Genomic DNA, 25187 nt, shown 5'->3' with positions numbered 1-25187 from the left:
AATTTGCAGAAGCACAAAAATGGTAAAAAAAAAAAAAAAAAAAATTCTGTCACTTTTTAACAAGATTAAGTCTACAGCCATGCTAGCACATTCACAATGTTACAACGCTATCATGCTGATAATGTTTGCCATGTTCAACAGCTTATTTTAGAGTGTTAGCATACTAAGGTCTGTGAATTAGCACAAAACACAAAGTGTGGCTGAGGCTGATGGGAATGTGGTTAGTTTTACGGGTATTTGGTAAAACCATAAACCAAATCAAGTTATGAGCTTGTGGTGGACATAAATGGAAAAGTAAGAACCTCACCACAGTTATTACGACTCATCCTGAGGAGGACTTGACTATGTGTGGGAAATTTCATGCCAATCCATCCAATAGTTTGGGACATTTTACTCAAAACTACAAATGTGAACCTCATGGTGGCGCTACAGGAAAGGGATCACCCCGTCCCATAGTAGTCAAGACATTTCAATCTGGACTAGAGTGGTGGACTGACATTGACATTCATCTATCCATTCATTCATTCATGCACTCACCCATCCATTTTTAGCCATGCTGCTGGCCTGTTTATATCTTAACATATTTACACAGACACAGTTGTAACATTTTGTGTCTCTCAACAATGTAGCTTCAGTTTGTCAAAGTCTAGTGAAGATTAAACTGGATGTCACTCCAAGGTTGTAAACCCCCGCTTCTGCCCTGCATTCATGCCACTGCTTGTTGCTTCTATCACGTAGGTTTGGTGTGTAGATGTGGGCAAGAATGTGTTTGTCTGCATACATGCAGGTCAATTGGCATGCAGGTCAAAAGTGATTTTCATGTAAAGGAGAAGCTACATCCATATTTGATGTCTGCTGTGTGATAAAGAAAGTGAAACACTGGTGCTTAAAAAGTGGCGCAGCATTCTACCTGTTTGCTGCGAAAAGATTGACAGTATGATGGGTTGTGAACTTATGCGGAGCTATGGTCCACTGAAGCTCAATGGTTTTTGGCTGATGGAGTCAGTGGAGCAAAGAGGAGTGTTGAGTCTCCGCGGCCGTCAGTCTGACACCGCACATCAAAGCCTGTATGAATAATTGCCTAATGTGGCAGAACTGTACTGACAAACACGCTGTCTTCCAGACAAGATCAGTGTATTCTGCCTTCGCCAGCGTCACTTAATAATGAACAAATCACCCACTAAAAATATACACCTTTCATTGCACCTCTTAACAGTTGTTTTTCTCTGTGAATAATGCTGACATGGTGATTATTTTACTCCCAGTCAGAGGCCAAGTGTATTGAAAACCCCTTATTCTTCTTGGACCTCACTGAAATAGACCTGTTGAATATTTCATTAGATAACAGACAGTTATTTCCACTTCAGATCACCTTGCTTTTTCATTTTATTCACTACTTTGCATATTGTAATGATAGAATAGTCATAAGAATATTCTCATCACTGTGACTATTGTGTTTTACAATGTGATTTTGCTATTCTTTGGAGTTTCTCAATTTGTTTTATTGCTCTCTAAGAACAGGCTGCTATATAAGCCCCGAGGTGTCTTCAGGCTTTAAGGAATCCTGAGCTTGTAGAGAGTTGGTTTAGTCTTGTTCATTATTTTATCTTGGTTACAAGACATGAATAAGTACTAAGCCACCTAGAAATTGTACATTCCCAGAACGTTCTGAGAGCATTTCAGCTGGTGTAAAATATGTCGCCTTGTAATGTTTCCAAAACCTTTCCCAGACTTCACAATGTGGAGTTCTTTAAAGAATTGGAGGACGTTAATTAGCAGACTTCTAGGTAACAGTCAGGATGTTCCCAAATCATTCAGGGGATCATTTCTATGGGACATTCCCAAATTGTTTCTGGAACCTTTAGGAACATTACAGGAAGCTTCAGAGGTCCAACCTACACTGTTATTCTTTGCTCCTTGCACCACTTTCCCAGAACATTTGAAAAACTTTTAGTAACATTACTTCTGCAGAACCTTTAGAGGGCCAAGGGATTGGTCTCTGGAAATACCACCAAAGCACGTTCCCACCATTCCTTCCGTTATCCTGAACACTTAGAGGGTCACAGTGGGCTGGAGCTGACAGCTGACATTGGGCTAGAGGCGGGGTAGGACGCCAGTCAATCACAGAGCTGACACGTAGAGACAGACAACCGTTCATGCTCACATTCTCACCTACGAGCCAACCCACCAATTAGCCCAACCTGTATGTATTTGGACTGTCAGAGGAAGCCGCCGTTCCTGAAGAGAACCCATGCGAGCATGGGAAGAACATGCAAATGGCACACAGAAAGGTTCGGAGCCCACATCTTTCTTGCTGTGAGGCGACAGTGCTGAACACCGCCCCACTGTGCTGCCCTACATTCACACATTAAAACACCAATATATGGAATTTGATATAGCGAGACATTCTTATTCTTTCATTGAGCTTGATGTTAAATGTTGCTGTGGTAGACAAAGACTATTGGATTGTGCATCTGGCTTGATTAACAATTTAAAAAAACATATAGTGAGCATTTCTGTTTAACTTACTGTATAAAACATTGTTATACTGTTACATTGTTTGATTATATGAAGGAATGAATTGAATTAAATTTTAAAAGAAAAGAAAAACAATTCCTTAGGACATTATTACATGACTTCGTTATGGAGTCGGGGGAACAATTATTGTACTAAAATAAATAAATAGATAAATACGTAAATGATTAATGAATAAACAATGAACTGAATAATGAAATAGATCATGAAATAATGATGAACTGATAAAGGGAAAAAGAAGAGTTATTTTTATTATAAATTATAAATATATTTTCTTATTTCTATTAATATTACATTTTATTCAAATACTATGCAATAAATATAATTTCAAAACTCTATGATTATTCCTGTGCCAGAAGGATATTCTGCTGTTTTAGTCCTCAACATTTGATCTGTTTTGTATTCTGAGGTGCTTTTGTTACTGCTGTTACTGCAAGTAATAAAAAGCCAAACAGGCAGATGTATCATATTCTGTATTTTAATAGTGCTGTAATGTGACTAACTGGGAAGTTCTGTTCGACAGTTATTAGGGGAACGTCTCCTCCTCCTAAAAAGTCCTAAAAGGAATGTTCTCATATGACTTACAAAGAACCATATGGTAACATTTTCTTATGTCCCAGTAGTCCGTGTTGTGATGCCATGTTACCACGAAAGAACGAAAATGGAGCATCCTCCTGAAGAGATGAAAGTATTGTATGGCAACATTCTGTTTACATCCCAAACTCAAAAATGCAACATCCTCCCAATGTCATACAGGGAACATTATTATACGACCAACTATTACATGACCCATATGTTCTGATTAATTACTCAATGAAACATTCTCGAATGACCAACAGGGGACCGTATGGGAAAGTTCTGTTTACGTCCCAAATATCCTCTTTGTGACTTTGCAATGTGACCATGAAATATCTCAAATGAGACGTTCCTTACCCTTAGAGAACCACTGAATGTCCTTCGCTTCATGGGAATGTATTCAATCTGTGATTTACAGCCTTAAAGCGCAATGGTCACACAAGGCCCTGTCCTTGTGCAAAAGCTTCTCGTGTGTTCTTGAGCCAGTCACATTCAGAACTGCTAGAACCCATTCTGCTGATAACTCAAGAGGATTCGTGGGTAGATTGAGTATAATGGGCGAAATTACTTTAATCCACCAACAATAAAAAACTCTGAATTGACCAAACTGAACCTATTTTCCCTTCCAGCGAAGAGACTTGCAGGCAGACACACACACACACACACACACACACACACACACACACACACACACACCATGCAGCCATCTTGATCCCCAACACTTTCTCTCAGAAAGTCTGTCACTATTGTGAATAATTTATTCTTTCTATCTCAGATCCAAATAACTGTCTGTTGTTCGATTAACCCGCTGATCTGACGGACTGAGGAAGCGTTTGGTGTGTGTAAACACAGTCCTCAGGTCGCTGCTTCGCACAGCACGAGAGGCTCAGCTAGCACATCCTGCTCACTCAGGGCCAGAAAGAACTCAGAGGGCAGCTTGGCACAAAGCCACAATTAAGATTTTGTTGATTTTGAGGGTTTTTTTTTTCATTAAGCTTTTCATTTGGTTCTTGAATTATTGTGTCACTAATACAATGTTATTTTAATTAATTTCTGATTCACAAATATTGTCATGATTTTTAATCTTCAGAGTAAAGTGAAAATGTGCTCACTACGGAGTTTAAACAGGAAGTTTCTTAAATTATAATCTCAGTTGGAAAGATGTGTAATGACTGATTGGACAAATATGTAGGAGCTTGTGTGACTTGCAGATGTTGTACACTAGTGTTGCATTATTTAGTGACAGTGTTGTGATTTCTTTCTTCAGTAATGAGTTAGAGATTACAATTTGAAATTCGGTAACAGCATTACAATGACTACATCTTGTAATGCAGCGTAACATTATTGTGGTGAGTCAGTCTGTTTGCTCTGTATGACACAGGGTTGATAATAACTTTGTCAGGATAAAAGATAGAACAAAATGTCTCGCAGACGATGTACGATTGGGCATCTGAAGTGTTTAAACACACTTTTGATTCAGGCATGTTGAGAAAAAAACTAATGAAACAAGTCCTAATTACTTTTGCTAATGAGTAATTAGTGAGGTAATGAAATTATTTTTTTAATGAGTAATGTGCACTGAGTAATTTGATTTATTAAACTATAATTTAACAAACTTTCCCAGCATGGTTGCAGACAGAGACCTTATTTGCTGGAATGTCCCCTCAGAAAATTGAGAGGAATTCACAAATGGATATGTCAGTATCATAATTAATTAACACAAAGCTTAGAGTTTATAATAATATGCATCACAGCATGGTGTTCACTAGTTTATTCTTTTCAATTAGTATATTTTTGACTACAAATCAGTAATTACAGCTTCCGTAAGTCAGCTGTAGGTTCCACAATGAAACATATCCGTTTTGCTGATCGTACCTCCGTAGTAAGTTCAGGGCACACTCATCTCATCTGAACACGCAGCTCATAGTCAACACATTTATTTCAGGTTCGATATCACCCAAAGATCGGGCTTTGAGATGATGGCCTACTGTATAGAACATGCGTTTACTTTAGTGTCCTTTGATCATTCCTCACAGGCAGGCTTTAACAGAGAAGGCTAACAGGAAACCATCGCTCTTTGATCACTGCTATGGTTCCTTAAACATGAAAGAAGTGATCGCTTATGAATAATTTAATCTTCAGTTATCATATTAGTGACTAAAGCAAACCATAAGGAGAATCTATCTATCTATCTATCTATCTATCTATCTGTCTATCTATCTATCTATCTATCTATCTATCTATCTATCTATCTATCTATCTATCTATCTATCTATCTATCTATCTATCTATCTATCTATCTATCTATCTATCTATCTATCTATCTGTCATCTATCTATCTATCTATCTTGCTTTTTTCTACTTTGTGCTTTGTATGTATTTTCTTGTTGTTTAACTAGCATAAGCCATCATACTGTTGTACGTAGTGCTGGTTAATGCTATACTTGTCCTTAAAGAATATCAAATTAACAAGAATATTTGGCATTTTGCTTGGAAAATGACTAAGTCTGTTAATCCGTTCTCAAAATAATTGCCAAATAATTGTCTGTGTGTCACATCGAGAGATCAACTTGTCAAATTGTTTCAGCTCCAGATCTCTCTGAATAACAACAGAACCAGTAGTGAACACCCTAAATGTACTGTATCTTCTCATTATCTAGTTCTTATTTCCCCCTCTACTTCTCCACACATCAGTTTTGCATTCGCACACACACATGCAGACGCACACACACACACATATACACACACACACACACACACACACACACACACACACACACACACACACACTTCCCTCCAAATCCAGACTCTCAGCAGGGCAGGATTATAGCCATGGTTAAAACCTTTCCAGTGCTGCTGGCTTGATCCTCTGTGCCAAGCAGAGACTGAAATGCGCTTCAGAAAGTTAGATAATCTGCCTCATCTACAGGGCTCTCTCTCCACCACAATAATATTTAAGAGGCATTCTCTTCATTATGCTGTAAAACTTCAAGCCCCACCTGGCTAAATGTTTGGGGGGACTGAAACTTGGGGACAAAAATGAGTTCAAACACAGAAAAGCAGCATTTCTGTGAGTCCAGTGTTCAAAGTAGTAGCTTGTGGGACACAGTGTGCAAATATCCACTGATGCAAAAGTAGCCAATTCAAAATATGGCCTCTTTAGTGCTGTGAAATGTAGATTTCCCTCAATTTGCTCAACATGGCAGACAGCTAAATTGGCAGGGGAGATGGATTTTTTATTAGAAATGTGCATAAAAGGAAATTAAAACCTTTACAGATCACGATTACAGCCATTATATAGTTTGGAATAACTGCATAAAAATAATTAGCAAAAAGAACAAGTTTTATTGACCGTTGCATTATGGTATTTGTGGGAATAACATAAAAGTATTTATTAGTTGAATTTCAGTCTCTTACTCACAGAGGTCATAAGCTCTCAGCCTGTGTAGTTAAAATATACCAGACCACCCAGTCTCTATGGGTAAAATAATTTGGTCATAAAATCAATACCAGCTCCATTGTTCTTGATTAAATGTATTCATTATAAGTTAGTCTGGCTCGATAAGCAGGAAGAGTAAAAGCACTTCAGATTGTGAAACTTATTGTATGAATATTCTGCAGACCATCTCTGTCAGCTTTGTAGATTTAAATATTGTGAGGATGTGAAGGTCGAGTTGACTCATACTGGAGAAACATGTCTATCCTTCAGTTATCTGTAATTAAATGCAGTTCATTAAGAAGTCAATCAAAAGAAATACATATGTGGACACGAGAAGAGTGATGACTAAGGACAAGTATTTCTTTGCCATTACTGGGAGGTTTGTCTGCGGAGACTAAGTGACTCCAACATAAAACATGTTCTACTGATATGTAGAGGTGCTGGTTGACAGATTTTGTCAACTTTGCAGAGACTCAGGCTGGATGTTGCCATTGTTTGTGCTAAGCTAAGCTAACCATCTCCTGGCTGAAACTTCACATTAAACTGACAAATATTGGAGCGGTTATCTATCTTCTCATCTGACTTCCCAAAATGTTGAACTATTCCTTTAAGGTTTTTTGGCTAACTATTCTTTTAAAGCTGCTCCAGTCGACATTTCAATAACAATGGATTGAAAAAAAAAATGGAAATGCAGATTTATTGTTAAGTACAATTTCAACTAGCTACAGCATTATAAGACGCTAAAGCCATGCTAGCTGCTGTGAGAGGCTGTTCGTAGACAGTGGTGCTTTGAGCTAAATGCTAACATCTGCATGCTAACTTGTGTGCAGTGAAACTAGAATCATGCTGATGTTTAGCAAGATGTTTAACCAGTTCACCAAGTTATTATAATCCATTCTGAGGATCACAATGTACCGAATTTCATGACAATCCAATCTGTAGTTGCTGAGCCATTTCACTAAAAAACAAAAAATGTCAATCTCATGATGGCACTATAGATGTCTTTAGGAATAATGAGGACCTGTACTAAATTCTTAGTCTGGACCAGAGTGAGATTTTATTTCTAAACCATGCAGCATGTGTTTACATACAGATACAGTAATAGTAGCTAAGAAGTACTATCACTGGATAGTAGTAGTAAGTCCGTGCCTGTGGATATAGTTGCTGATATCATTAATAATTCCCCATCCCTCCGTCTTTTCACTCACCACCCAGAGGGGGGACAGCTACCTCAGCATCTATTGTAATTCTCCAACGGGGATGATGATGATGATTGCGATGGTCATGGCCATGATGATAATGAGATTCCATAACGAGGATCAAAACTATTACTGCTGAATTTAAATGATACTATTGGGACACCAAATGTGGACGCTGAAGGACTGAGAGGATGAGATTGTGAAGTTGTGTGTGTGTGAAAGTAGGAGAGATGTAAGACTTTCATGGCAGCATGCAAAGCTCTCAGTGTCTTCAGCTCCGTGTTATGTGATGTGACATGTACTGTGGTTTCCACTGCCAGCCTGTACTTGTGTCTCTCCTCTGGCTGTATTATTAATTCAAAGACCATGCAAGTACACGCCTTGTCTCCTCCTCCGCTGTCTCTTGGAGAGATATTTAAAAGAGGAAGATTAAAAGGAGAGCATAATTAGACAGGAGGATTTTCACTATCATGGTAATTGAAGCTCTGCTGTCATATTACAATGTCTAATTGGTCTCAAATTACAGAAAAGCAATTACGACAGCAGGGAGTTGCTTGACAATGTAAAGGGACATTCAGATTTCCCATCCAACCTACACTTTTCATCTCAGCATATCTTGTCTAGTGATTGTACTGTCGCTTGCACATAAACTATCTCCTACAGTCATTTTCCTTGTAGAGCCACTTGTATCCAAACACCTCATTAGAAGTCCTTAAATGCCACTTTAATCTTTGTTCTCTGCTGCCTGAGTGGCACAGGAGGTCAAGCAGGTGCTGTCCCAGGGGCTGAAATGAGACGACAGATCTCATTAAAGATACACAGCGATTCAGATTTGAGTTGAGATGGTGCCATCGCTGAGCTGCATCCTTAGCCGATTCCTCTAGAGGTGCAGTCATCCTTCCCAAAGCATACAGCTTGTAATTTAGGTCTTGCCCTTGCTAAAGATTTTTGCTCCTTGCTTGAATAGTGTGAACCAAGTTTAAATTTTGTGTTTGCGAATCACCTTTAGGTCGGACTGCGGTGCGCACGAACATCACAAAGAGAATAAAGGCAGGGAGGACTGTGATGACCAGGCTTGTAGTGTATCTTGTGTCTGAACAGCGTGAGCTTGATTTCACCTCTAACGACATTTTGTTCCATCAAAGCAGTCAGTTACCTGAGACTTCACTCAGTACAACAGTATCTTGTGTCTCTGCTTAAGGCAATTGTTCTGTGAGCTTCTGCGTGATTACTTTGGCTTCAGAAGTCCCAGTCATAGAAATTAGTAGGTAAATAGCACTCTTGCAATAGCATTGCACTTTCCTTTTTTTTTATTCCACATATCTTTCTTTTAAAAACCTGCTGCTTGTATTACACAGAATGCACCACTAACAGTTGGGTGGGAAATCCAGGTATATACATAGCATCAAGCCACTGGCCTCAAGCAGGAGGGAGGCCGGAGTCAGACAGCGATGGGTGGTTGGCTTGTGGGTATCATGGATGGATTACTGAATAGGCCTATTGGGTCCAGGCCCAGGGAGCCAGGACTAAAAGCTGAACTGTAACATTTCTTTTTATTAAAATGCCCGTGTTGCTTGTAGTCATAGCATCTCCTTTAGCCTGGGTTGTTGCTCCGAGACTAAAGGGGATGAGTGGCATTTTAGTGGTCCGTTTTCTTAAAACACGTCCATGGCTTTAGGTTATTTTAAGATACAAATAGCAGCAGTTTAATTATATCATTTTCATATCAGAATATTTAAAGTTCTTTGTTTGCAATTCATTTATTACTACTACTATTATTCATTTTACAAATGCCACGCCCCCCTTTTCCCATTCCCACTCAAATTAGCTTTATCAGACTTCACACAATTTTTTTCACACATGGATTGGTTCTCCCTGTAAGACCTGTAAAAACACACTGGTGTGTGAAATCAGAGCAATTCCCCTTAAAATAGTATTTAAGTCTTTAATGATTATTAGGGAGAAATGTTTACAGTTGTTTTACACATGAGCCATTAATTCTTCCCTTAGATATGTGACATTTTCCTTTTATCCTGCATCCGTAGTATAAAAGAAAATATGAAATGTTTCCCCTTTGAAGGGTGATTTTTTCCCCCTTGTTGTTATCTGCCGCTCCTAGTACGGTACAAGCACTCTCTGTATGCACATCATGTCAAGTGCTAGCAATGCCAGCTTCCTGACAAGTAAATGAAAGGTCCCATCGTTCTTCTTGTTTCTTCCCAGGTGACACCCACTGTCCCCATTCCGTCACCATCAAAAAGCCGAACAAGATGCCGAGAACCTCAAAAACGGTCCATTATGGGCTGCCAGGGGGAGCGCAGACGCCATTAAGGAATGGTATCGGTTACAAATAATGCATGTCTCCAGTCTCATTCTTATCTTGTCTGAGAGAAACGGGACAGCGCAGAGATGTACAGATGCACCGCAGAGACCTTGCATGCTGAATAACGCCCTCGCTCTCACAGACACAAGGACATCTCTCCACCAGAGAGATGGTGAGGAGAGGATTCAGGAAAGAGCTGGCCATATAATCCCACTCTGAAGCCATTAAACAACTGTATGAATAACTGAAACAAAACTACAGTATTGATGTTCAAAGGACACCACATTTCTGTGCTCCGTTTATTATAGCATACTGCGAATGTCTTTATTGTTCTGCTTTGGGAATGGAGAATGTGAAATGTTGCAGTCCATAAAGTGGACTGATAAAGGAGAGTCCTCATCAGTCTCTATCACCTTACCGCTGGTAATATCAATGTCACTTTTCATGACTGCTGAAATTAAAGACCGCAGGGATGGAGGAAGTCATTACCTAGAGAAGTCATTTCTCTTTAAGCATCTTTGTACAGGGTGTACAGAACAGAGCTCAGGTTTTTTTTTTTTTTTTTCACAAGGTTAAGCTCATAGCACTTACTGTTACATCTAAAGCAGTAAAAGATGCACTAATCAAGATATATTAGAATCAGATGCATTTGTTAATGCCTCCTGTACCCAGTCTGTTCAACACATCTTCACACAAAGCTTGCACTACTGTGTATTATCTGCCTGTGATAGATTTCACAATGAAAGGTGCAGATAAAACGTAACGTGTTGTGGTTGCGGTTATGGTGATTGAGATCACTGTCACTGATATAGCTTCGGCTGCTTTTGTTCTTATATTACATCTGTGCAGACACAATAATTGTAAGATTTGACTGCAACACATTATGAAGACGTCTCCTGTGACAATACAGCTAAAAGTGCATGAAACTATTAAAAGCAGTTGTTGCAAAATACGAGCTTTTCCCAAACGCTTTGCACAATGTCGGAGTACTGCAGCTTCACAGAGGAGAAGCACACTTGTATTGTCAGCCATTTTCATTCAAACAGTGATGAAAGTCAACACTAAGCCGATGCCAGCTCTTCCACTTTCAAGTGTGTGACAATCTTAAGATGTAATCTCAAAACTCTAAAGGCTCACTCTTTTACTGTGAGATGCCATTAAGTTCTGAGGCGTTTATGTCTTTTTAATGAGTGAGCTAAATTGCCTTCATACGCAGTGATTTTTGTGCAAATGAAAGCCTTGCAGACTATGAATGTCAAGTAGTCGACTAAATGTTCCTCAGCACATTGTGAGCCACGGGCTGCGGCGTCAGGCTGCACGCTGACGACCGTGTGACGAAGACGAGCACTACTCTCCACTGGAAAATATTTAAAATGTAATGAACTAAATGCAAGAGTCTACTAGCTCACAGCACTGTCATTGCAGCGCGTGTCACAGAAAAGATTTGCTTCAGTGCAACAGCCAGACTGTGCCAGATATTCATACTGCTGTATCCTTTTGATCAAGAATGTCTATCCTGCTGAAGATGTCTGATGACTCCATCGGTGCAAGAAATATCTGAAACATCTTCAAACGCAGCCAGGATCGTGACAGTTACAGCGGGGAGTATCAGTTATTTAATACTGGCAATATATTTTCTAAGAGCACATATCCCCACATCTGTGGATCTGTGGCTTGACAGCTGCATCCACATCGAGCTACAGCTCTATCTGTGTGATGTAAAAAAACGTGCTCACTTTGTGGTAAATGGTTAATTATGGCGAGGTAGACAAACAGATCTGTAATCTGACAAAATAATCTTGACTCAAGGGCCACGTACTAGTGAGTTCGTTCAGCTGTCACGGAGATGGTCATCGCATGACCTGAGACTGTGTTCACACCGAAAGCAAAACTAATTTTCACCTTGCATTTCTTTCTTGCAATCATCTTTGTGACGACTGAGCAAACTTTGCCGTTGAACAGTGTGAGCTGGGGTTGAGAGCCCCTAGAAAAATTTAATATGTGGATCCTGACTGATGATTATTCCATCAAACTAATATTTCCAAGGCCAGGAATGAAACTGTACGCTTTACGTTATGTGATCTTTTTAAATTGCCTCTGCCAACAACTTTTTCACCCGTAGGTGAAATATCTAAATGTGAAAAGGAAACAGATTTGGATATAATTCAGGAGACATCAACCCTGGTATTATTATACCATTGCTTTTAAGACTGTCATAACAGCTATTGTGCTACATTTGTGTGTTGATGGGAAGATCTGATAGCTGGAACTTCCAAGTTCATTGCTAAACAAAAGAGTCCTCACAGCTATTATCCACCACTCGCAAACATCAAGCTCACTTTTGAAACATGCTGAAATTGTCACCGACTGATTGTCATTTCTTTCCTAGCTGGTAACATAGGTCCATTCTGTCAGTACATAAATAAAATAAGTACGTTAAGTAGTCATGTTCCAACATTTTCAACTAAGACATTCCTGTCTCCGTCTATAAGTGGTGAATTAGGATAATTTGTTTTTAGATCACATGAGTTTATAATTGTCATTAGTAGTTTTAACTGTTATTTGAGGTCTTACCTCACAATATGCCCTGTATCGGCCTCCTCTCTTTGCTCATACCAATTTTATCATCTCTTCTCCACCTTTTGAGGCAGGTGTGACAAGGTCGCTCGAGTCTGAGCACAAAATCCACTGTGTCATCATACCTGTCAAACCCCCTCTCTCTGTCTTTCTCACACCCAAAAATGCACCGATGGGAGCTCTGCCTCTCATAAGCAGGTTAGATTTGGTGTGAAGACCGGCGCACCAAACCTTCCCTATTTAAAAGCTTCAATAAAGAGGACCTCAAAAGACTTTAGAGCCACATAAGCCAAGCCTCACATTCATATGAAACAGCAGGAGAAGGCAGCTTCAAACGCTTCCCTTTTTCACACTAAATGGAGAACAAAATTAGCTCCTAAATAGATTAGAAACATAAATCTATTCAAGTGTTCCTTTCCCTTTATGAGATTTCAGAAAGGCCAAGGCACTTCTGTCAATGTATTGAAACCAAGGTCTTCCTCAGAGTTCAAAACTACCTTTTTTTTCCCCTTTTATTTACATCATGCCATGTGGGCTACAATAAACATCATGTTGTGTATGGTTTTCAATTTATTTCCACACCTACATGCTGTGTATTGAAAAAAAAAGGCTAATAGTAAATAACTTGCAGCATTCACACCAATAAAGAAAAGGAAGATAACTAGATAAAGAACATATTATATACTGAGACCCTGGCTGTATAAAGCACTGTTTGGCACTGTTGGATGTTTTTTTTGTAAATGTCTTCCTCATGATTCAACCAGTGTTTAAGGTCCTTAACACCCTGTTTTGTGTTTGAAGCCCACTACAAGGACCTACTACAATAATTTAACACGTAGTGAGAGAGCGGTGCACATTGTGGACATCTAAATGATTACAGCCACAGTGTTGTGTCTTTGTTATGGTCATAGTGTCGTGTGTTTCTGTCTGACCGCCCTTCTCCTTACAGCTACTGCAGGCTGCTGGTCACACTGGGGTTCACTTACTCATCAGTGCCTGGAGTTTAAAGACCTGGGGGAACTGCAGATGGGGCCATTGGGCCATTCAGCAATGCTCTGCCTGCGTGTGTGCTGTGTTTGCTAACATACTCGAGTTGTGACGTGCCAGGGTTGGTAGATTGACTGCCTTTTGAAGAGATGGTATTCGGTCTTTAGCCTTTAAATTTGCCAATCATCGGTTGTTGTTTTACATGCAATCAGACTGGCTTTTCCCTTTTGATGGTTTTTCCCTTTAATGGAAAGCTAGATTTCTGTTGTTTTGTAGCCTTTTTCCACAAGTACTTGACTTTTCAGTTATTGTTGATAATTTTTTGATTACTATACTATTACTATACTATACTTCCCTCACCTGGATTCATTTTTATTGTTACTACCCTCATCCTGAACAACGCAAACTGAAATATCAGTACAAATTTGAAATGTATTAATCTATTAACGATAACTTCTAACTAAAATATTTTCATAGTACGTGTCACAGATTGTACATGAATTTCTGACTGACAAATAGCTAAATGTGTGACTGAATTTTTACATTCGGCATACCATTGTTTTTTTTGGGTTTCTTTAGAGCGTTTGTATTGCAGCTCTACGGCTGTTTGTGAGTTAAAATGGAGCACTGGGGTGTGTCAGCACGAGTGGAGATGGTTTAGCCGGGGGCAGTGCCTCTGCAATACCCATAATCCTGTTCAGTAATGCTCAGTTGGGGTGTCATGGGACTACACAACCAGATACTGCCTGTTGGAGCTTTCTTTTGTTTAAGCATGTTAACCATGTTTAACCTGTCTCCTTGAAATTATGTTTATCTCATGCTAAATAGTTCTCACAGTAACATGGTGGTGACGAACATAATCGCTGCTGTGATCACGTTCAGAGGCAAGCTTTTATTGTCAGTGAATGAAACGCTTCGTTTTTCTATCACAGCAGAGTTGCAAGTCCTGAGTCCAGCTTGTGGTTAGGATCTGGACTCTGTGAGCGCTTTTGTGAATTAATCATCTTCCAACAAATGAAATGTCCTCGTTATGTTCGTAAAATGTGTTATCAAACCTTCAAAAAGTATGCAGAGTTGCAAATTATTCATATATAAATGCAATTCTAAGGAGACAAGGTTGGCAACGTTATATAAACTGCCTTTGTGCACTCAGTAACCCTGTTTGTAATGCTCTCCATGGCCCATGGTCACCATGGTTTTTGATAAAAAGTGATTTTTCCAGGAGCAGCTTGCAACGGCTCTTATATTCCACTCTTTGATTTCAGTTCTAAAAATACAAAACTCCACCCGCCTGAAATTGTTTGTGGAGATTGAATCAGACATCACTATGTTGCCTTCCTCTCTCATAAACTTTTATCATTACAGTGATTTACCTGAATGAGGAGTCTCTTGGAAGAGGCCATAAAAAACAAAGAGTGAAGAAGGACGGTGAGGGTTGTTTATATGCAGTGCCTCAAGTGGAGGGCAGTGAGGAGAGACGATGCACAGCATGGGGAGAGATAAACACAAGAGATACAGAGCGAGATTGACGAGTGAAATCAGCAGCGTGATTAATGTGACAACCTTTAAGAAAAGGTTATGGATCCGGAGGGAACACTAATGTCTAACACTAATGTAGGACATGGAGGAGAAGCCGAGTGGAGAAAAGGGCAGGAGTCAAGTGAGGTGCAATATAACAGGAAAACCCCATTCTCATGGAGAACTCTACCCTGTACTCTGTGCTCCTAGAAACAGCCCTCTCAAAGTTTGGAGTATTTCACCTCTTTAGTGATGATACTGAAAATTAACTGAGGGATTTTTACACGCTGATCACTTTCATTAGCGATCGTTTTAATAGTACTGAGTCATTAAATGCTGTGACTCATGCAACATAACATACTTGAAATTCTGCATATTTACTTCTCTATATATCAAACTGTAAAATGACAGTGGAAATCTACTGTAAATTACCACCAGAAGCATTTAGCAAAATAGAGGGGTGACTGTTTTTCCTCTTTAAAGCCCCAGAAATTTGGTTTCATGTCTTAAGGTATTCTGTGTTTTCTAAGTGGTGATTCAGAAGTCTGGAACCAGACAAACTCAAAACCCCACATTTGTCATCATGATTTAAGATAAGATAAAACTTTTCTTTTAGGAAGGGAAATTGTTATGTAGCAGTTGTACAAAACAGAGCCCTTCTCAGGACCATTTTTTAATCCTGCTTCTGCCTGCTGCAGCTGGATTTCTGACCGTTACTGCCCGCTCCCGCAATGTATCTGTTCCAGACTGCGAGCTCTCGCCTGCAGCAAAGTTTAAGCCACCCGCTCCCATAAGATTTGCGTTGGGTCTCACGGAGCCCGTGGCATCTGAAACCCAAATCAGTCCTCTAAAGCATGTAGGGAATTTAAGTTCTCCTCCTCCGCATTTGAACAAAACACTTTAATTTGATCTTTGTCAATCATTTCGCTGAATGATTATCCTGTTTGGTCATTATGAGCCACCGTATGTTGTATTTGTATCACTGGCAACACCAGTGAACGTTTAGTCTCATTCACAGTCATGTAAGAGGAATGTCCGTTCTGTTCATGTGGTGTTTTTTTTAAAAAAAACAGTGGTTATTTCAAGACAATCTTTAGCATTGACTCGCACATATAGGAACTAATTTCTACAATTGTCATTTCACGAAAATCCTGTATCTTTTTTTTTGACCGACCCTCTCTTGCCCACAGCAAAGTTCAAACCACCCGCTCCCATGAGATTTGGTTTGGGTCCCACAGAGGCCAATGGGTCCCACCACTCCCAATGCAGTCCCCTTGGAAAAGACAGCAAATATTTGTGGGTTCATGTAGCACTCTGTCACTCATAATACCTAGTAGTACCATCCTGAGATCTCACTGTGGCTTAGTAGTTTAAGATGAATACCTCATAACTGTAATGTCCCCTGTTTGAATCTGGCCAGGGGACCTCTGTTGCATGTTATGACCTTCTCTCTCTCTTTCTCTCTCTCTCTCTCTCTCTCTCACTCTCTCTCTCTCTACCTTTCTCTCTCCATCAAAAAACAACCTCTTTTAAAAAGAACAAAAGAAAGCAATGAACACAGATGAGAAAATCAAATGCCACCGAGCAAATAAACAACAGAGAGTATACTGTAGGGAAAGCAGTTTTTTAAATGAATATAAAGTATGAAACAATAGAACATAATTAAATGTGATAGCACTCTCATAGTCTTTACAGCTTTCTTTGAATAGACGTACACCACCATATTGTAGGATTGAATCAAAATGTGATGCTAGTTGTTGTTAACTGCGGTGTTACATGTCACCCACAGTCATGCCCGTCTCTCCTTGCTGCGTTTGACTGTATAAAGGCCACCATGCCCAGGGAATGGCAGCAAAAAGATGTTTTAAAATGTTTTTCTTAATGCTCCGAGACTGCAGAGGAGTAATGGAAAGAGATCAAGGCTGGTACATTGTGAGGATAAATCAGAGTCAGCAGACTGTAAACACGTAGAGGTTTCACACGATACAAAAGCAGATCCTTCAAACTCCAACTGCACACACACTCACACATACGCTGTCTAACACGCTACAGCCCAACAACATCAGTCAGTCCCACTGTTGTACTGGGACGTGGTCTGTCTTTACTTATTTACTGCTCACCGTGTTAGCCTTTGCTCTTAACTTTCAGCCCAGTTCTCCAAGATATATTGTTTTGCTTTTCCCTGTTGTCTAGCTCACCCTCAAGCACCTGCAACAACACCCAACTCCCACACACGAATGTCACGATGAGTGAATTCAGTTCATCTACTTCCAAATACCATGCACTCAGGCTGAAAGTACAATGTCCCTTTTAGCAAGCTGCAATCAGGGAGAAGCAATGGGGTGAACTAATTACAGGCAATTAAAAGCCTGTAGTCTCTTGCTCTGACATTGGCTGAGAATAAAACTGTTCGTTTGTGTTGCATATGTTATGGGGCTGCTTTAGTTGCAGTATTAATTGGGAACTGACAGTTTTTTTTTAGCCATGAAAGCAGCACAGATAGGATTGGTATGCCATGTTGTATAATTGTATTATCTGGTCCTATGTTTTTCTTCATGTCCTTACTGTTTCGTGTCTGCCTCTTATGCTGCCTCTTGGCCAGGTCATTGTAAATGAGAACTGGTTCTAAATTGACCTACCTGGTTAAATAAAAGTTAAATAAAAAAATCTAAAAAAACAGATCTAGGGATGGAAATGCAGTTGTTTATTCTGCTGCTCCAGACTGAAATATCTGTACACTGTTGGATGGGTTGTCATGACATTCATGGTCCTCAGACGATGAATCATAATGACTTTGACTTTGACCCTGAACCTTTCCTCTATCACCACGCTGAGTTTGACATTTTTGGTTTTTGAAGAATGTCTTGATGATTTTTGAATGGATTGCCATGAAATTTAGTACACAAGTTCATTTCCCCCTCAGAATGATATTTGCTCAGTAACTAAGACGATGAACCCGCTAAACATTAGCATGTTAGCATGCTGACATTAGCATTTAGCTCAAAGCACCACTGTGCCAAACACCTACTAGCATGGCTGTTGCCTTTTAAGCTGAGACCCAATTCCATATGACAAATAATTATGTGTTTGATATAAACTATCTCACAGTATTTTGTTTTGGCCGTTAGTGTACAGGTAATGAACATGCTAAACTATTTTCCAACAGAATATTGTGCCATTTGTGCACCATGCAAAGTCAATCATACTGTGCCAATTAAACCCACAGACTGTGTATAAAGATGGACGACATGACGGCTCCACAAAAGTGATGCCAAAGTATTTCAATCACCCACTGGTGGCCGAGTGCAGTATAGGTCAGATGGGTAGATGGGTCATGAGCCAAACTATAGAATCAAAGTACTGTAGTAATGTTCATTTTTCTCATCATTTTGATTTAAATTCATTATTTGAGGAGCCAGGGACTCTGGATCCAAATTATGTCATCAATGCAAGATGGCAGCAGACGTTCAAAAATGAACTGTTAACAGTATGCGTATTCAATTTTTTGGCAGTCCTCCAGTGTGAACATACAAAAATGCTGCTTTGAATTTATATGTAGTCTGGATTTGGGACACAGAGTATGTCTTCCTCTGTTTTCCTAAAACTCACTGGAGCCCTTAGATCATTTAAGAGCACAGAGCTTATCAAAATAAAAAAGTACTTTGTGGTTTAAATAAATACACGTATCAAATGTCTTTCTCAGTCGTTGACTCAAATTGTATTTTTCAAATGTATCAGTCAAACACAGCTTTCGTACATGCTGTATTTATCAAAATCCCTCCATAACCATTAACTACATCTATTTAAATTGCACTAAGATTCAGTATTCCTGTCTGCAGCCGGCCTGTCCTCTGCTTCCCTCATCATTCCTTGCTTTAGTTTCCATTTATATCCATACTTTTGAATTCCTCTTCCATCTCTGCTTAATGGCACCTATTTAGTTTGTGCTCCAGTGAAGTCAGGCTGCTGCTTGAGAGATGAGTATTCTGGGGTGGAATAGGTTGCAATATGGCTTCTATCCATTATTGATCCATGACTAAGTAGAGGTCTTGATCCTAACCAAGAAAGTCACCCCCCCACCCCCCACCCCACCCACCCTGAATATATCAACTCAGTTAATCACCCCCCACCACCACCTTGCTTCATGTTCTCTGTTAATGTCTACCAGACATAGTGAACACAACAACTGTTCGCTGGTTGAGTTTTATAAATGTCTGTCATTGTGAACCTGTGTGCAAAGTTAGCTAGAAGTGGACGTAGAAATCATCAGTTTGTACATCAATACTAAGAAGAAGTACAGTTTCACCCATTGTGTCATGTCGGCTCTCCAACGGTACAAGAATATATGTCATTACGCATGGCTGTGGGTATTTATAGCGCCCATATCTTTAATGCATCACATGTATCTGTAAACCATCGTCGGGGTGATGTCTCAATCATCATTATTAAACATCATGATTAATTTATAGAACTCAGATAGACACAGAATTTGAAGAAGAAAAGTGCTTCACAATTCAGGATTTAATGAAAACAACCCTAATCCATAAACTAATGACGTACATAATGGCTCAAATGTAAATAAAAACAATGATAAAATTCATCACTCATAAATAATCTGAATTAGGTTTATAAATGTGCCTTTCATTAACATTTTACAGAAAGCTGCAGCAATTACGAAAATGTCTGTCCGAATTGTTCTAATCCAACATGTAGCTGCTGGTTAAAGAGTTGATCCTGATAATATGTTTTTTACAAGATGTGCCCATATTCAGACGTGTCAGGTATGTGTCCATTTGGATGTAAGCGGTACAGGCACAGCCACATTTCCCAGATCAGCAACACTGACAATTAGTACTTTGTTTTAATGTGCTGATAATTGTACTAATTGTAATTTTTTTTCCTGACCCGGTTAGGTTTGCTGCCCCCTCAGTGTCTGACTTGGGTTTTCATCCTTGGCTCCATCACAGTTAAATAGGCTTGGCAAAGGGCTATGGCTCTGTCACAGCTTGAAGTAACCACTGTCAAGACAGTATATTATCAAAACGTCTAATTATAGCTGCTTTCTACAGTATTTTCTGTGCTTTTTTAAATAACAATTGTCCACTGGAAAGCAGCATCAATGTGTTAACTTTTTACATAGCTTTTGATAGTGAGTGTGAGATGACTGTTGGGGTGGTACTGATGATAACACGGGCCAGAGGTAAGAGAAGCCTGTTAGCTTACCCCCTCCCCTCTCGACAGCCATCTGTATCACTCAGGGAAAGCCTCCTCCTGACAGCTCTGCAGACCCGTTGATCCTGATGCATTTTGACACTGATGGTGCACACTCAAACAACACTTGCTGCATGTGTTTATGTCCCAGAGACAGTCTAATGAGGATGTATCTGCAGCCAGCCAACTCCAGGAGTAAGTGCTAGGATGCAGCTGCTGCCACCAGGGCCGTATTCACAGCTTCTTGCCTGACTCATATTGGATAACATTGTCAGCGATGGTGTTCCTGTGGCGATGGTAGAGCTAATCTTCCCCATAAAAACTCAGGACATACTATTGGCAATCCTGTGGTTTGTTCAGTATGATAATTTGACGATTTTCAGTGTGTACTCATCTCAAACCATGTTTGTATGATTCACATATGCCTTTCCACAGGCATATTAATATTCTCTTAGTGTACTAAATCAGTGTTATGTTTTGGGTTAGGGTGAGGAAACCAGGAGAAGTTTAAAAGAGGTTAGGGTACTATGTTGATTATGGATAAATAAGCAAAATGTAAGCCACATTACAAACCCTTAATGCACAGCAGCCTACAACAACTCTCATCTCAACATCCCCAATGTTACTTGACACAACAATATCAAACTATGTCCTGTTTCTCTGAGGATTCAGGATAAAATGAGACAGACTTTCTTATAATTAGTATGAGAGCTTGTTCACCCTTTGCAGTTTGCAGTTTACACTCATGATTTCTGCAGGGAGGAAGTGTCATTGTTGGTTTTTAACAGTCTGTCATCACCTGACATGGCAGTCATAAAGCACAAATGTGCTTGATTTTAAGTGAAATTGATTATCGTGATGTTTTTTTTTTTAAACTCATGAATGCATTTAATAAAGCAGTGCCCAAGGTAACATCTTTCAGTGTCTTGTCTTGTCTGACCAGCAGTCCAAAACCCAAAGATAGTCACTTTACAATGACATACAACAAAAATAATTAGCAAGCCCTCATATTTGAGAAGCCAGAACGAGAGAATATCTGGAGTTTGTACTTGAAAAATTGGTACAATTATTAATCCATTATCAAAAAGGTTAGCAAATAAATCAACAATTTGATTAATTGACTAATTGTTTCAGCTAGAACAGAGAACTCCCGGAGACAGCCCACTCCATCCTCTTCATAGGCAGATAGAGAAGCAGACTCATAGTCTGATAATGCCTGCGATGTAATCTCAGTGTTACAGCTGATTTAACAGGACTGGAAGGACAAAAATGAAGCAAGTAGTTGTTGAAAAAACAAATCCAAACAAACAGTATGCTCTCCCTTGAATGACATTTGAACAAAATATTCCAGTGTGTATACAATTTCAGTATACGCAGTTCTTTTTAGTCAGTCGTCTGCCTTGAATTTAACCCTGAAGGACAAGAAAGTAAAAGCACAGGAGACTGTTTGTGCAACTCTTCTGATACCACTCCGGGGTGAGACTGTGTGGATGTTTGCTGTGTTGAAAGGACCAAAGCAGCACTGAGAGCAGCTTCGGAGTCAGTGTGAAATCTCAGCACAGCACTACACTTTATCAGCCCAGGCTTTCTCTTGGGAGGGGGTCGCATCATTAAATATTCACATGGCACTCACAGGGCATCATAGGAGAAGTTTACCTGACCAACACCTGTCCTATCTTTGTTTTCCATCAGAATGCGCTTTGACATATCTATGGTTCAGCAGAGTAGATCTCTTTGGAGGTCTTCAACCTTGGCGGGAAGGGCAGATGCGCCCTCCTATGTGTGCGCGTCATCAGACACATGTAGAAATGCAGTCATATTTGTGCTTTCTTAGAAATATTTTTATTAATTTCAGGGTAGAAACTGGTTGTTTGCTTCCTCAACCAAAGAGCTTCACCAGACTCCTGTCTTAATGTCCTAATGTCCCTTCGTTGCAATGGCAGAAAACTGATGAATCTAAGTAAAGCTCCATGTCCAGTCACTGTCCTTGTAATGATTGAGGACATATTCATTTAAGGGGAAATGCAGTGGGTTTTTTTTATAAAAAATGAATAGCGCTCATATACCACTTCTTCGCCACCTAACTGACAGCCCAAATGTGCTTTCTCATGTAAAATGCCCTGCTGTGATTGGGTGACAAATGATGGGCAGGATACCCAATAAAAAGCGCAACAGATTTGAGGCACAAAATTTGAAACCTCATTATTTCGTAACAGTGACATGTTGGGATTTATTTGGGTCAGTTTTACTCACTTTCTGTACGAACATGGATTACTTATTATTATGTCTTGATTCCCAATTATTCTCCATGTTGGCAGGTGGGAGAAATCTGTGGAATGGAAACAGTTGTAGCTCAATTTTGTAAAAATCATTACTCTGATGCAAAGGTACATTTTTCAAGGGCAATTTACAGAAATTCTATGATAATTTCATTACTGAGACTTTACCAGTTACCAATTAGCATTCAACCTTGAAGTTTCATACACAGACAAAAGTCACCATCTGTCAGCACAATGCAGGGCAGCCCTCTGTGATGATGATGATGTGCTCACAGCTCTCTAACTGTGTTTGTTTTGGCTGCAGGAACTTCTACTACATCACCATGCTGCGTGACCCAGTCTCCCGCTACCTGAGTGAGTGGAAGCACGTTCAGCGTGGCGCCACATGGAAGACCGCCCTCCATATGTGTGATGGACGCTCGCCCACCCAGGATGAGCTGCCCACCTGCTACAATGGGGATGACTGGTCCGGTGTCACCCTGACAGAGTTCATGAACTGCCCGTCCAACCTGGCCAATAACAGACAGGTCCGCATGCTGGCCGACCTGAGCCTGGTGGGCTGCTACAACCTGTCCTCTATGAACGAGAGCCAGCGTAATCACATCCTCTTGAGCAGCGCCATGAGCAACCTGAAGAATATGGCTTTCTACGGCCTGACTGAGTTTCAACGCAAGACGCAGTACCTGTTTGAGCGGACGTTCAGCCTGCGCTTCATCTCAGCTTTCACGCAGATCAACAGCACGCGAGCTGCCAACGTGGACCTGAGGGAGCCTGTGCGCAGACGCATCGAGGAGCTCAACTACTTGGACGTGCAGTTGTACGAGTACGCGAAGGACCTGTTCCTGCAGCGTTTCCAGTTCACCCGCCAGAGGGAGCACCAGGAGGTGCGCTTGAAGAGGCGCGAGGAGAGGCGTTGGCTGAGGGAGCAAAAAGAGCAGGGCAGGCCATGGCCACCCAAGCACAGAGGGGGAGGGAATAGAGGTGACAGAAGGGTAGGAGGGTTGGAGAAAGGGACTGACGGTGACTTCCATTCAACCACTGAGGACTACACAAGCCAAGTGGCCCGTTGGTGAGGCTTTGGTCTTAAGAGAGAGGAGCAAGAGAGAGAGGTTCCTAACAGACTAATTTAAACGTTTCCTTTGATTCTCTCTCGTACATCCTATGTCTCTCTTTTTGTCTGTTTGTCTGTTTCTCAGCTTCAGTGTGATCCGAGTGCTCTGCTGTTTCTTTATGAAAACTGCCAAGTCTGTGAGTCTCACAGCAGCTCTGCCTTGGACTGCCCTTTGGTGTCTTAAATCTTTAAATGCTGTTTATATATTTTTTGTCATTTAATTTTTGTTTATTCATGTGTTGAATAAGACAGTAGGCTGAGGTGAAAAAAAAAAAAAAACAATCAAAGAAGCTGCCATAGACTACTTTGCTTTCAATTCTGACATTTAGACTAAATCGATTGCTATTGAAGTCATTGTCTATGTTGCAACTGGTAGAAAACATACTCTTTTTGAAAGATGTAGTTGTAAAAGAACTGATGGTTGCATGTCACACATTCACTTTAAACTGACAATTGGGAAGAGTGATTTCCAAAAGATAAACAGTACTGGAAGCCAAAGTTAGTAAAAAACACAATGTATTTATTGTATTTTTATTTAATGAAATCCTCTCTAAAGACCATGTTGTATGCATGCAGTAACCATGTTTTAAACCAAAATATAAAAGATTATATCTGATGCTGATACGTTGGTTACAGTCCAATATATATATATTTTCTTTTTCTCAAGTGCAATACCATGCAGACTTTAACACATCTCCCAAAGTTGAAATATTATGTACACACAAAGCAAATCGCACAGTCACACAGGGGGCGTCCTGCTGAACAAAATACCGTCAGTCTCTCTTCATTCTTGTAGTAGGACATTGTGTTTTTTACATGAGTGCTATATAAAGTACTTTATAAAGTACTCCATGATGAGAAAAAGCATATTTTGTGAGTAATTTTGAAGTAACGGGTTTCAGAGATAAAAATGTGATAAATAGTACAGGTGATGAAATGTGCCAGTGTGGCTGCCGTGTGGCTCGACTGTGAATGAGATGATCAGCATTCAGTTCCCATGCCCCTCCCCAGTCACACTGGCTGCTTTTACATGTTTGTAGAGCTGACGGCAACTGCTCTGTGGGCAGCGAGAGCGCGCTAATGCCAGCAGAGCACCAGCCAACAAAGACCAGCCTCAAAGCATATAGTTGTGAAATAAAACATGCCTGTCATGCTGTCTGCCCAATAGTTTCTCTGTCCCTCAAATCCAATCAACACAGCGAAACGAAAAGATGAAAGAGGGCTTTCTTTTTATCTGGTTAAATAGGCTTCAGTGATGTTTATGATCTCATATTCACTCAAAATCCCTGTTTATCAAATTAAATGTTCACTAAATGTCAACATTGAAGTGGCATGACTGGCCTCTGTTAACTTACCTAAATACCTCAGATGGCACATTTTAGTTCATTTTCAAGAACCACCTGTGTTTTGTCTCGTTCGAGTGATTCATCCA

General features: G+C 40.0%; 1 protein-coding gene across 1 annotated transcript in view; it reads left to right on the top strand.

Annotated features, from left to right (window-relative positions):
- hs6st3b (heparan sulfate 6-O-sulfotransferase 3b) overlaps positions 1–23717 on the top strand; it is a 59840-nt gene extending 36123 nt beyond the window's left edge. The window contains exon 2 of the mRNA XM_070838504.1: positions 22949–23717. Coding sequence (XP_070694605.1) covers positions 22949–23717 — 769 coding nt within the window. The remainder of the gene's footprint in view (positions 1–22948) is intronic.
- Positions 23718–25187: the final 1470 nt, after the last annotated feature.

The sequence above is a fragment of the Pempheris klunzingeri genome, chromosome 10 (assembly GCF_042242105.1).
Source record: "Pempheris klunzingeri isolate RE-2024b chromosome 10, fPemKlu1.hap1, whole genome shotgun sequence".
Taxonomy (NCBI): domain Eukaryota; kingdom Metazoa; phylum Chordata; class Actinopteri; order Acropomatiformes; family Pempheridae; genus Pempheris; species Pempheris klunzingeri.
Note: the sequence above shows the minus strand (reverse complement) of the source record. Positions and strands in the feature narration are given on the sequence as shown.